At 56.6% G+C, this 13,820-nt stretch overlaps 3 protein-coding genes across 3 annotated transcripts; all 3 read left to right on the top strand.

The window, feature by feature from the left end:
- Positions 1 to 309: 309 nt before the first annotated feature.
- On the top strand, positions 310 to 2,493 carry LINJ_32_3070 (conserved hypothetical protein; the record flags this gene model as incomplete). The annotated part of the gene is made up of 1 exon (XM_001467945.1): positions 310 to 2,493. One exon carries the CDS (start codon positions 310 to 312, stop codon positions 2,491 to 2,493), a length of 2,184 nt encoding a protein of 727 aa, XP_001467982.1.
- Positions 2,494 to 3,990: 1,497 nt separating this feature from the next.
- Positions 3,991 to 8,016, top strand: LINJ_32_3060 (putative cysteine peptidase, Clan CA, family C19; the record flags this gene model as incomplete). The annotated part of the gene is made up of 1 exon (XM_001467944.1): positions 3,991 to 8,016. One exon carries the CDS (start codon positions 3,991 to 3,993, stop codon positions 8,014 to 8,016), a length of 4,026 nt encoding a protein of 1,341 aa, XP_001467981.1.
- A 2,502-nt stretch (positions 8,017 to 10,518) lies between these two features.
- DC2 (outer dynein arm docking complex protein) lies at positions 10,519 to 12,375 on the top strand (the record flags this gene model as incomplete). The annotated part of the gene is made up of 1 exon (XM_001467943.1): positions 10,519 to 12,375. One exon carries the CDS (start codon positions 10,519 to 10,521, stop codon positions 12,373 to 12,375), a length of 1,857 nt encoding a protein of 618 aa, XP_001467980.1.
- Between the last annotated feature and the right edge of the window lie 1,445 nt (positions 12,376 to 13,820).

Raw genomic sequence — 13,820 nt, 5'->3', positions numbered from 1 at the left:
GGCGCACCTCAGAGCGAATTCGTGCTATGGGAGCCCCTGAGCTATTCTGCCTCTGTTTCTCTCTTTGTGATGCACATCGCTCACAGCTTTCAATTTTGGATGCCTTCACACTCTCTCCTCTCTTTCCGCTCCCGCCGTCTCTTTCTCTCTGCGCTGCTACCGCCACGACTCCAGCCCCCCCCCTTCTTCTCATGTTGCTGCATGAGTGGTAGAACCTCGTTTGCTTGTGTAGTTCAGTCCCTTTCTTTGTTTCCGGTCTGCCTTTTCCATCTCATTTTTCTCCTTGACTGGTTTCTGATCCAACAAACAATGAGAATCCGAGACATCGTCATTATCGGCGTCGCCTTTGTGTGCAGCATCATCTGCTGGTCACAGGAAGGCTCGCTCAACTTTCAGCGGGGGTTTATGATTCCCATCTTGGACAATGAGCTCACGGAGGTGATCATGCCGAAGCCGATTCTGGTGGACCCAGACGGCTCAGGGTCCCGCGTTCTCCTGAGTTCTACCAGTGTTGGTTACCTGAACATCTACAACACCTACTACGCGCGCCGACGCATCGATGACAGTTTTGTGCGCCTCAACCCCTCTGCGGAGCTCAATGTGTACACCCCTATCGTCGGTATCGGCGCCGGCTACACGGAGCTGAACAGTAGCATTATGCTGTGTGCTGTCGTCACGGAAGACTATCAGCTCATAGCGGTTTCTATCCACACCCCCTCGCCCAGTGTTCTGTGGAAGTCCCAGCTCGTGGCGCCTCGGTACTGGAGCGAGCTTACTCACGCCTCCATCTCTATTGTCCCAGAGCGCAATTGGGCTGAAGATGTCGGCATGATTGCGGTGGCTGCCAAAGTTGTGGATGCGTCAGGTGTAGAGATGATGATGTACTCCGCGTTTGACGCCAAGACAGGCGCGCGGCGCTGGGCGTACTTCTCTGACGGGGGCAACGAAATGGACGACGTGGTGCGCGAGGCAAACAACAACGGGACACAGACAGACAACGGCGTTACAGAGTTGCGCTTGCTTGACCGTGAGGGTGCAGCCAAGGGTGGCATCAATCAGCACGATTACTTGCTAGGGAGGAAGTACGAGCAGCCGTGGACCACATTCCGTGAGTCTGTGATGGCTTCCATGCCGCATCGCTACGCCCACGTGTGGGATGCGCAGTTGTACCCGCAGGTTTTCTATCGAGCGAAGGGGAAGCGGAAGGCGCGCTCTAGTAGAGGTAAGGCAGAGCGACGGGCTACATTTCGGTACAACGACCGGGTGGTGCATATGGAGACAGACGATGGAGGCAACCTGGGAGACAAGCTGTCGGCGTTGGCACTGTCATTAAGGCAATCCACTCACGCCTATCCCGCCAAAAATGCAACGCGGCGGCGCCGTCGCCCGTCGAACGTGTTTGTGTTTCACGGCGAGCAGGGCGTAGAGGTGGTCCACATGTACACGGGAAGTACGGTGACAAGCGTAATGCCGCTGAAGGCTGGTGGAACGTGCTACGATGACATCAACGACGATTTGGTGCTCGAGTCTGTCAGCACCCAGATAGGCCCCCGCTCCGTCGTGTACGCCAAGCGCGGGATTGACCTGACGTATGACTGCCTCGGCATAATCGAGGCCGGGGCGCCGTCGTCTGCAGATGAACTTTTCAACGCCACCGTGTGCAATACGCAGGGCCTCTTCGGCAACCTCGACCTCATTCATCACTTCGTTGACGGTGACATCCGCGGCGAGGAGGCGCCGCGCGCGCTCAACACACTGGAGCTTCTGGGAAGCCGCAACGTTGTCTCCTCCATGACGCGCGCAACTCCGCCTCTGATTCTGCAGGTCCAGCAGAACATGGGAGCCGGTCTACAGCAGGTAGAACGCTACGCTGCATTCATGATTGACACCGGCCTCGTAACCTGCATTGACCCATCGCGGAGGAGGGTGCTGTGGCGCGCTCAAACAGGCGCACGCTTCGCCCCATCTCCATCTGACGACATGGCGGAGATAAGGAAGAGCCGCTATCACGTGAATAGGGACGTGAAGCCGTTCCCGCAAATGGTGCCGTACTCGCTCATGCAGAAGAACCGCGAAACCGACGTGACGTTCGTCGGTGGAGGAAAGGAGTACTTCCGCCGCGTCGACACCTACGTTCTCGCAGTGGGCGACGCTGAGTTCTCCATCATCAAGACCAAGAACGGCAAGGTAACTCGCTCCGTTTCGTTGACGGAGCCGCCGGTGGCGCCGGTGCTCGTAGTGGACTTCAACGGCGACGGCACAAACGACCTCATTATAGTGTCGAAGTACCACATTTTCGGCTATGTGGGGAGCTCTCGGGCGTCGTCCGAAACTATTGCCGCCCTGATGCTTTTGCTGGTAGGGCTTCTCGGCATTTTGTTCGCCGTTCGCGAAAAGAAAATGGCGGAGGGAGACCAAGACAATTACACGCTGCCCGTGCACACAGGCGACAAGGTGCAACGTAAGAAGACTTTCAAGCGCTCCACCGACTAAGCTGATGCGTGTCCTCATGTACGTGCTCAGGTTTTCTTCATCGTGTGCGCGTGTCTGCGTGTTTCACAGAGTACGGCACTGTCATGCACAAAGGCCCCCTGTGCATGCTTTCTTTCATCGTTGTTTTATTGCTCGTCTGCTAGCGTGTGCGCTGTTAGGAAAGAGAGGCAGATGTGGACGGTTGTGAGTCGGGCGCGTGTGAGGTTCCGAGACTCAGTGCAGTCTTTCGAGGTGCATCCATGGGCCATCGCTATGCGACAAATGGCGATAGAAGAGCAGCACTGGGCGATTTCTGTGCTTCTTTGCTGTATCTTCGCGCCAGCTGATGGGCGAGTGTGCGGGTACCGAAGTGTGTGGCTGTTGACAGGCGCGCAGCTCTTCTTTCTGGTCATGGCGAAGCAGTCATCCTGATATATGTCAAAATCGAACAGCAAGGAACGCGAGATGGTGAGGAAACAGACCAGGATGAAAGCAATGGCCGTGGATTGCGAGGCATTGCAGCTAGCAAGCAACGCTGCGTGCACTCGATGTGCCTGGGCGTGCGGGTGCCTCTCCTTACCCCTGCTCATTTCTCTTGGCAGCCATTTGCACAAGGAAAGCCGCAACTGCTCGGGCCCGAGCCGACGAGCGCGCGTAACAGCGCAGTCGCCACTACGAATAACCGCACCCAGTGCTGCGGCGACCCACCCCTGCTCGTTATTGTTGTTATTCCTGTTCCATTTGGATCTGCTTCTCTTTTTTCGCTTTCCGTCTTTCGACGGTGTCGTGTGCAACGTCTGTTTTGTCTCTCTTCTAGTGCCACACTCATAGCAACGCCGACAAACGGGAGCCTCACATTCACGAGAGGGCGTGGCTTCATTATTTTTACTCCTCTTTCAACTCAATCCCTGGAGCCACCCTAACGTCCCTGCTCCGAACTACTTGGTTTTGTGCATTCGCCCGGTCTGGTAGTAATTGAACGCTGCTCGCACAAGCTCCACTGCAGCCCGATTCACCCTCTCCGACTGCCCATTTTGTTTTCCATTTTCCTTTCTGCGTGACTCTCTTGTCACACTCCTCGTCCTCTGCAGTAACATTATTCATCGTACGCACTAGCACGCACACGACGTAAACTTTGGGTTCGCGAACCAAAAGCCCCCCCCCCAATACGTGCAAGTAAAGGAAAGCATCAACAGGGGAGTTTCAGCGGACCAGGGGCGCTCCTCCTCATCAAAAGGAAAGACAAACGGCAAAGCATCCCTCACTCTACGACCCGTCCTCACACGAGTTCATCAACATACAAATTGACTGCGGGCACCCCGAAGGAGCGCCCCCTTGCCCAAAACGTAGCACAGGGTGACTTGAAGCGTTTTCACAGGCTTAACCCGTTCTTTTGTTGTTTTCAGCTGTCCCGTCTGATTCTCTTTGCGCTTCTCGCACGAGGTACACTTGTCTTCAACTCGGGCAACTACATACCCAATTGCACGCGCTCACTCGCAGGACGACGATCGCGCCGCCATGAGCTCTGAAGGAGCTCTGAGCTCTGGGGACGCTATGGAGGAGATGGAGCTGAAGGAGAGAAACCACAGCATTGAAGGATCTTCGTTTACCGCCACTACCCGTGACAGCTTCGCCTCTGCAGAAGAAGACTCGACAGCATCACAGGTCAACGAAGAAGCGTGCATGGCTACCGGCAAGCCGAGAACCATAACTTGGAATGGGACGGCTACGACAGCGCATGACTACACCGCTGCTTCTACGGCTGAAACGGATGACGAGGAGAATGCTGCCGTGGTGGCGCAGCCGCAGCTTCCGCTCGACCGACTCCAGGCTTATATTCAGGCGCTTGTGGGAAACATCTTGGAGAGCCTTCGCGGGTTCGACGGCAGCATCACATGGCTAAAGCGCTCACACTCGGCCATCGCAGCCCACCTGGACGGCATCAACGCCGGGGCTGTTCCGGCCGCAACGGAGGAGTTTAGCGTTGCCTGGTTCGGTATCGCAAGCGCTGTGCTGCATGACTTGATCCAAGAAAGCGTAGCGGACATTTTCGCTCTCGCGACGCCGCCGCTTCTGTCCAGCGAGAATGAGGAATCAGCGCGTGGGTTGTGCGTGACGCCGCACGAGCTGTCCGTTGCCTTTGTCTCGGGTTTGCAGAGCATTGTTTCGGAGGTGATGAATGACGGCGGGTGCCATGGCTCGGGTGGCAGCCACCACTTCAGCCGCTACTCCTTGCGCAGTTTTGCCCATGTAAAGGAGATCAGCGAGATGAGCCGCCGTCTCATGGAGGAACACTTGACGCAGGGAGCACACGTGCCGCACGCGCTGCGCAACAAGTACAGCGACGATACGACCCCTATCGACTGCAAGGAGGACCTCTGCTCCATTCTCCAGAGCACTGCTGATGCGTGGGTGTGCAGCTTCTTTCCAGCCTACCAGCAGCGCTCTCGCAACCCAACAGAGGTGGCGCCGTTTCTGTGGGGGGAGGAAGAGGACGCCTCGCGCCTTAACCTGGAGCTGTTCTTTTACTGCTTGTACTTTGCTTGTCAGCAGCGGAGCTTGATGCAGAACAGGGAAGCTCTTCCGCGCGGCGTTGTGGTGCCGACGGCGTGGATGGAGCAGCTGCTGAGGTGGTCCACGCAAGCGAAGGAGCAGCACTGCTTGGCCTCACCCGGGCCACACCCACCTTTTCCGGGCCCGATCGACACGTTCGCGCTCATGACGGTCTCGCCGCACGACCCGCGCCGGCACTGGCTTTCTCTAGACTCGGAGCGATACCAGGTGATTCCAGAGACTCTGTACAACTCCTTCTTTGACTTCTTTGGCACCGGCCCCAAGTACGTCATGTATGGAGCCTTTCCTCTGCGGGAGCGCTGTCTCCTCATGTGGAAGCCGCTTCCGCTGACCGTGTTCACGACATTTGAGTGGTGGGAGCGGAACGAATCGGACGGAGCGCTTGACAAGTACAGCGTAGAGGTGCCCGTGGAGGAGGCACTCCTGCATAGCGACATGCGCGAGGTGTGCCACCTCGCCTGGGGCGTGATGAGGGAGGAGGAGGGCATGATGTCGGACAAGGTGGCCAGAGTGTGGTTTGCGGCAATCAACGGAACCGACACGGTGCGCATCTGCTGCAAAGGCCTCTACATGCTTTCCGTGAAAACAGGTCCGTTCACGATTGCAGAAAGGGGGGATGGGATGGACGTGACCGTGCAGGAGATATTGCAGCAGCTGCGGCGGCGCATCGAGCAGTATATGCCGGAGAGCGTGGAGGAGTGGAGGCTGCAGACGAGCGGGAAGGTGCTCTTGTCCCTGGTGCTGACGCTGAACAACACAAACGGCGACGACGGCGGAGGCGAAATTACACGCACGATGGAGGTGGCAGCACACCAATGCGGTGTGTGCGGCCTGACCAATGTCGGCAACACATGCTACATGAACAGTGCCCTTCAGTGCTTGTCGAATCTCACCTCCTTCCGCACGAAGCTTTTGACGCTTCCCATTTCGCACTTTTCACAGGCGGTTATAACTCCGCTGCTCATTAGGCTGCTGACGACGATGTGGTCTGGGCAGCACTCCTTCGCGGAGACCCGTGAGCTTAAGGAGCAGATTGGTATGCGAGTGAAGCGTTTTTCTGGCTACCAGCAGCAAGATGCAAATGAGTTCATAGAAGTGCTCCTGGATCACCTGAGTGAGGAGATCAATCTCCTCTCGGAGCGATGCTACCGACAGCGCGAGGACAGCGACAAGGCGATCGCGACGCAGGAGCTCTCCACCATCTTCTGGAGCAACTTCTTGGAAAACAACAAGTCGTTCATACCGCCCCTCTTCTTCCACCAGTCGAAGACCGTCTTCACATGCCTCACCTGTGGGGAGTGCAGCACCGTCTTCGACAACAACGTCACGCTCTCCGTCAGCATCAAAGACCCGCCGCAGCGGCGCGCCATGAGCGTGGATGTTATGGTGGAGCTAAGCAAGTCTGACGACGCGGCCGAGCCCGTCTCACACAGCGGCTTCATGGCACCGCTGTTTCGACCTGTGAAGGGGGGCACGGCCCGTGCGCACGCGCTGGTGACGCTGAAGGTTCACGTGCTGGTGCAGCCAGACAACACGGTGCGCGAGCAGGAGGTGGAGGAGGCGCTTCGACAGCTGCTGCTGAGCAATGCCAGTGCTAGCAGAGAGGTGCTGCGCTTTTTTCTGGACGGCTCTGCAGATGAGATGACTGCGGAGGAGGAAAAGCAGAGGGCAAGGAGTGTGGCAGCGCGCGTGCAGGTGGACGTGCGCGTAATGGACATTCCTGATCATGGTCGCGTGTTTGCTTGGGCACGGTGCTACCTGGCGAGCGCAGATCTGAGCGTGGCATCTGCGCCGCCACCGACTACAGTGGGTGCAGCAGGGGCGCCTGCGGCACGTGTGTGGTACTTCATGAAGGATGCACCGCTTCCCTCCACGACTGCCATAATAGGCACCCCGGTTTGGATCGACGAGTTTCCGGCGTCTTACGGTGCGGAGCACCCGCAGCCTGCGGCCGTAGATGCCGCCGACGCGGAGGGGCTCGTTTTGGCCAGCGAACCCCGTGACTGCATGACCGCCTACGCGGAGCACATCCGCCCGCGCTCTTTAGAGGTGGCGACAGCACTTCTTCAACGCGTTCCAGAAGACGAGACGGACGAGGTAGCGCTCTTCACTCCCACAGAGACTCTAAGCGGAGGGGCAGGGTACGTCACGCCTCCATCCCACAAGCACGAAGCCAAAGGAAAGCTGGCGTCCGCCAACGACGCCGGCGCAGCGGCTGCATCCATTGAGCGAGACATCAAGATAGTTCAGCGCATTCTCCGCAAATCCACAACCGCCAGCGTCACAAAAACCACATCCACGGGCGACGACATTAACACAGATGCGACAGGGAGCGAGGCCTGTGAAAAGGCGCCAGCTTCCACGGCGCTGACGACCACCATTGTCGTGTGCATCCAGTACGACTCTGCCAAGTATCAGCTCGTTACCGACGGACGGAGTTCGGATGCCTTTGGACTCCGCGGCGTAGGTAGCGACATCACCCCGGAGGTGAAATGCTCGCTGCACGAGTGCTTGTCGCACTCTATGCAGCCGGACCTGCTGCGGGGCGAGGATGCCTGGTTCTGCAGTCGGTGCAAGGAGTTTCGGGAGACGAAAGTGCACCGCACCCTCTTCCGTCTGCCCCCGTGCCTCATTGTGTCCTTTAAGCGCTTTAAGATGCACACGTACAGCGCCGACAAGAAGAACACCACAGTGCAGTTCCCCAGCGAGCTCGACTTTGCGCCGTACCTGGACCCCGAATCCGCTGGACTTCAGACGGAGGGCACGAAGTACCGCCTGCGCGGTGTGGTGTACCACACCGGGTCGCTCAGCTTTGGGCATTACACTGCGGCCGCCTTCAACGATTCCGTGAAGAAATGGGTATACTACAACGACACACACGCGACGATCGACAGCTGCGACGCCCCAGCGCCGAATGGGGCGTACATTTTGTGTTTTGAGCGCGTTGAAGCTACGGCAAGTCCAGCGTAATGCTGCCCGCCCTCTGCCAGTCTCTACTGGAGGAGGGGGGTGTAGGCATAGTGGTAAGGAAAGGACGGGGGAGAGGGGGAGGGCACTGCTTCACGCAGCAGCAGGCGAGGGACTCGTACGAAGAGTGAGGATGGAAAAAGGGAGGAAACAAACCGTCAGTGTTTTCTTTTGCGTGTGTGTCTGTTGCGCGCACACACACAGATGTGCGTCTATAAAGTCTCGATAGCTCACCTCTGTGAGGAGGGTCTGTGAAATGCGCCAGACATCTGTGAGGTGGCCATCTTTTATTACTTCTCACCCTTTCGCTCAGCCCCTTCCCACCCTGTCTCCCTCGCGCTGCCATCTCTTCCCTCATGGAGAGCACGTTGTGCAGAGGAGGAGGATACCGTGAGACAGGTGGTGGTTGTGGGGGAGGGCCCTGCTTTTACCACTGCATGTGCGTGTCTGTAGTTGTGTGAGCGTGAGTGAGACTGTGGCGCAAAGGGGTGAAATAACTCACCTGCCTGCTTTCTCTCTTATCGTTCTTGTGGCGTGTCGCCTGTGGCAAATGCCGCTTTTTTTGTGATGTTGCCCTTTCTTGTGTGATGTTGTACGTGATGTGAGGCGTGCGCTTCTACTTTGGGGCTTCTTTCTTTGTTGCATGAAAAAAAAACGCTTGTGATGGGAGAAGGCCGAGGGGAAGAGGGTAGAAGGCCGGAAGGGGCGATGGGACCTTGTGGAGAGCGGGTGCGACTGAGATGCAGCAACCGCGGATGTTTGCGGTTGGTCCTTGCTCGTTTTCTCTTCCTTTCTTGATGCTACTCTTTCTATTCGCCCTCTCACTGATTCATTCTTCGGATAAGTCGTTGTCGCGTGTCAAAGACGGAAGGGATGGGGTGGGGGTGGGGGCACAGCACCTTTTTATCTGCCGGAGGGCGCCGTGCCGAGGCGGTTGATGGCTGATCGCTGACCTCGGTGCGTGAATGCGGGATGATGAGCTGCGCTAAGGTCCTCTCTTTCGTTTTCTTGGTTCTCTTTCGCGCACCTCATGTGATGCTGCCGCTGCTGCAGTCTCCCTGTTGATGCCGATCGCTTCTCTTACATTTTCTCCCTTGTATTGTTTTCCGGGCTGGCACGTGTGCATTTTGTGTTTGTCTCGCTCCCAAGCTCGGCTGTTTCTACCCTCGTCTTTGCTTTTTCGTGTACGCGTGTGTCTTCTCCCCGGACTCCCTTCTTTCCTCTCCCCTCGCCCGCTGCTCACTTTTGTTCTTTTTTCTTGCACCTTCCTGTGGGTCTCTCTCGCTTCCTATTTCGAAAAGGCTGCCTTTATCGATACTTAAAAAGAGCACTTGGAAAAATAAGAGGGCACTTCCTCACAGCATACGCGCATGCAAGCTCCTCCTCCTCGCCACCAAGCGAAGGCGAATGCATATCCCCCCTTCACTCTCTCACTCCCCCGAAAAAAAAGGCGCCCTCATTCTTTCATTCACCGTTTCACCTGTATTCCTTTCAAGAAGATGGAGATGGGGTATGGAAGCGAGAAGCACGGCCACACGCAGAGGTGCTGACGTGCCCATGCAAGGCGGTGCGAGACGCATTCAATGATCCGGTGAAGGGAATACAAAAAAAATACGAATGAAGGTGAGCGTCGTTATGTGTATCGGCATGTTGTATGTACGCTGTTTCTTACTCCCTCTTTGCGCAGAGAAACAAGGAAAAGCAAAATAGAACACAGTGTGCTGTCATTCGTTGTGATGCTGCGGTGAGGGCCTTCGAGTAATAATCTCGAGCTCGCGGTGCCATGCTTCTGTTTCCGAGTGGGGTAGCTTTCTCCTTGCGGCACTTCCTAGGCGATGACGTCAGCTGAGAAGGGCGTAAGAAACTCTTGCAACAGCAGAGAGGAATGTGTGAGCACCGTGACCTCTCTCTGCGTCTGCAGTCCTCCGTTCCACACATAGTTTGCACTGTGCACATACCACCACACTCTACGTGTCTTTTCGCTTTACTGCAATCTCATCTTCCTTTCCTATTTTTCTTTTCTTACTCGTCCCCAACGCCCCCCTTCACACACACACGCACACACGTACGTGCGCCTACCACCCCATTGCGCGCGCACCCGTTTCCGTGCAACTGTCATCAATGCCACGAATCTACGAAGTCAGGACGGCCAGCCGTGTTTTTCTCCGCCCCGCTTGCACTTCGCTGACTTCATTGCTCCGGGCTGTCCTTTTCTGCCGCTAGGTCCAGTTGTCTGACGTTTTTTTTATTTTTTTCTCTCGTGCTCTTCTCCGGCACGGCGGTCTCCTCCCCCTCTCTCAGCATATCACATCTGCGTCCTGCACTTCACATTCTCTTTCAACTTCTTGAAGGCGGGGGGCAGTGCAGAACAGAGCACGCCATCCTCAGGTCCAGCGAAAAACGACACCCTTGCGGAGGCATTGTACCTCTCGCCGCTGCCTCCTCTTCCTCCCTCCATTTCGTTGGTCGACAGGATCATCCTAACGTACATTGGCGGACTTGGTCATGTCAGTGGTGGCCGCCAAAAAGAAGGGCGCAGTGTCCGACACTCTGCGCCACTCGCAGATAGCGGATGGCATCCTCGCTGCACAGGACCAGGGCGCGCGTCAGCAAGAACAGATCCTGCATATAACCGAAGAGAACGACCAAATCAAGAAGGAGATCAGTGCTCTCTCTGGCACGCATTACGACTATGTCAAGGCGGATAAGCTGGCGTCGTTGCAGAGCGATGTTGAAGGTCTGGAGCGCCGCTACCAGTTTGAGAAGATGCGCAAAAATGATCTGACGAAGCGGTACCAGCTGGCCCGCATCGACCTCCTCCAAAGCCGCAAGATGAAGGGCGGCATCAATGTAGAGAAGGAACAGGCAGCGGCGGTGCAGCGCCAGGTCGACATTCTGGAGAGCCGACTGGATCAAACGTTAGGTCAGTTCAACGATGCTCTGTCGTATAACAAAGAGCTGCGCGACCGCATCGACGTCATTCGAGAGGAGCGTCGCGTGTTCCTGCGCGTGCACAAGCGCATGGAGGACGATTTGAAGACGAAGAAGCGCCTCATGGCCGAGCACATTGAGAAGTCGAACAGGGATATGGACGATCGCGACGCGCAGCTGCGCGAGGTGGAGCGGTTGCGCGCCGCGCTGGCCGAGCAGCGCCAGGCCTACACCAATCAGCTGCGCGACCTGGACACCGCCATGATGGACATCAAGGCCATGCGCGATGAGCAGACGGAGATGCAGCTCGAGCTGGAGGCGCGCGAGTACGATTTTGACGAGCGCATGGGCGACACGAAAGCTGCCCGCGCTCAGGAAGAAGTGGTCACCTCCCGGCGAGCGATTGGCGCGTCGGTGCCCGGCAACGGCGAAGAGCCGGTCTCCACGACGGGTGGGGAGGACGACGAGGACGACACACACACATTGCTGTGTGTGGAGAGAGAGTCCGCCACCATAACAAGCATTCTTGCTCAGATCAAGGACGACCTGCAGACAGACGATATCGACGAGTTGCGCGCAAAGTACTTGCACACAGGCGACCTGAACTTCTCCATGTACAAGTACGTCAACGAGCTGTCTGCCAAGAAGGAGGCGCTGAAGGACAGCATCCGCGACCTTCAGCGTCTTCTGAGCGAGGAGGACGACAGCGAGCGTCAGCACCGCGCTCTCATCAAGGGGCTCGAGGAGGAGCTGGCAGGCACCGAGTCCAAGCTAGATGAGATGAACTACGCGACTGTGCAGTTGCGCGACGCCGTGCAGCGTACCGCAGCCACGGCTGAGGATGTGTATGCGCACATCGGGTGCCCGCAAATGGCCGATGGCGCTGTGGAGGGTGAGGAGAGGTGCACAGAGGCCAACATGAAGCAGTTCCTCGGCACTATTGAGGAGCGCGCCACGCACATCTTGATTGCCTTTCAGCGCCACCACCAGTTTTCCGCGAACTCGCGCACCTCGGTGGCGTCGTCTTCTCGCGTCACCCGAGATCTTCAGTCTCCGAAGGAGACTGTGCAGAATTTGGAGGAGGAAGACAATGCATTAACTGCCAACACGACAGACTCCCCACACGGCGAAACTATGCAGATGGCAGAAGACTGGGAGGTGGAGGAGAGCCCCATAATGCCGATTGCCCCCCAGACAGCCCATAGCGCCGTATCGGCACGCGATCTTGTGCGTATGATGGAGCTGCCCAGCGCCAGTCTGGCTGGCGGGACGACAGATCGCGACAGTAACCTCTACGCTGACCAGGATGACGATCACATCGTCTCGCACGAGGACATCCGTAAGCAGATGGAGGCCCGCCTGGCTACGATGCGTGAGCGTGAGGAGCGCAACCAGCGCAAGAAGAAGGACGCAGCTCAGAAGGCCAAGTAGGTGACAGCATGCCAGCAACACGGCAGCCACAGCCAGGTGAAAGCAGAGAGATGGATATGCTGGGGAGCAAGAGCGTAACGCCGCCCTCGTGTGTGCGTGCAGGTGCGATCTTGGTGCCGGAGGCAAAGTGCCCAGCGAAACACACACACGTACACACACACAGTGCACGGCGATGGACGCGTTAGCTTTTCGCACCGCTTCCTGCTTCTCTTTCTTGCGCGCACCACAGCTCATTTCACGTCTGCCAGCACCCCCTCTGAGCGCTTTCCATTTCTTTATCATGTGATGTAGAGCTCCACAGTTGAACGCTTCAAAAGGAGGTTTGAAAGAGGCGGGGTATGCCGGGGAGGCTAGCAGGCGTGTGTGTGGGGGGGGGAACTCAATGATAGTCCGCGTCACTCAGCGACATAAACATTCACATGCAAACGCACATGGTCACACTTAAATGCCACATCCGTCGCGTCATGCACACACACACACAACACTGAAGGGAAGAGAGGAGCCGCGTCGGCAGATCCAAACGCGCGCGCGCACACACACACACAGTGAAATGAAGGGAGACGGTACGCAGCACAAGAAAAGAAACTAGAAACGGAGGAGCTTGGAGAGGGGGCGATGCATCAAGCGAGAGCGAGGAGAGAGCCACTGCAATACCCGTGCTCATACACGTAACTATGAAAGGGACAGACTTCATGAAGGAAATCTTTTCTTGTATGTGTGTGCGTGTGTGGACGCGGCTTTTGCATGGGCGCCGCTTCTGTTGCTCTCTTTCTGTTTTTTTTTTGAACATTTTCTTCTGCGTCTGACTTGCGTGCATCTCTCGACTTCATTTTCGTGGGTGCTTGTATCACAAAAAGCAAGCAAACAGACGGACAAGACGGCAACAACGGCAACAAAGCAGTTCTGTGGTTGTCTTTGGGCGTTTCTATGTTGCTACAGAAAGCGTCTGGCGGTGGCTTCGGGTGAGTATAGGCTGGCTTTGGGGAGTGTTCGTTTTTTCTCTCGTTCGCTTTCATTTTTTTGTTTTCACTCTGCTTCTCTTCACCCATAGCCACCACTACCACCACCACTGCCCCCACGTCATCCACACAGAGGCTCACGCAGGCCGTTGTTGTTCCTTCTCTCTTCTCCACCCCTCTATCTGTCACGTTTGTGTGTCTTGTTGTCGCGTTTGGTTTTGCATTATTGTCCTTGACCCACGCTCTTTTCTGTTGCCTTATTTTCTTTTTCGTTTTCCCCTCCTCACTTCTCTCCGGGGACGCAAATGACTCGCAACCGTATGTTAGCTGAGTAGCGCGCACACACATATCATGTATAGTTCACGCCCCATCCCTGTTCTCTGTTGTCCGTCTCCGCCTCCTCTTCCCCCCATTCCCGGGCCTTTCTCCTCCTTTTCGTCTCTCGTGTATTTCTTTGTCTCTCGGTTTGGTTCTCTTTCGTATGTA

Source organism: Leishmania infantum, chromosome 32 (genome assembly GCF_000002875.2).
Source record: "Leishmania infantum JPCM5 genome chromosome 32".
Taxonomy (NCBI): Eukaryota; Euglenozoa; class Kinetoplastea; order Trypanosomatida; family Trypanosomatidae; genus Leishmania; species Leishmania infantum.
The sequence above is the reverse complement of the archived record's forward strand: the minus strand, read 5'-3'. Positions and strand labels throughout refer to the sequence as shown.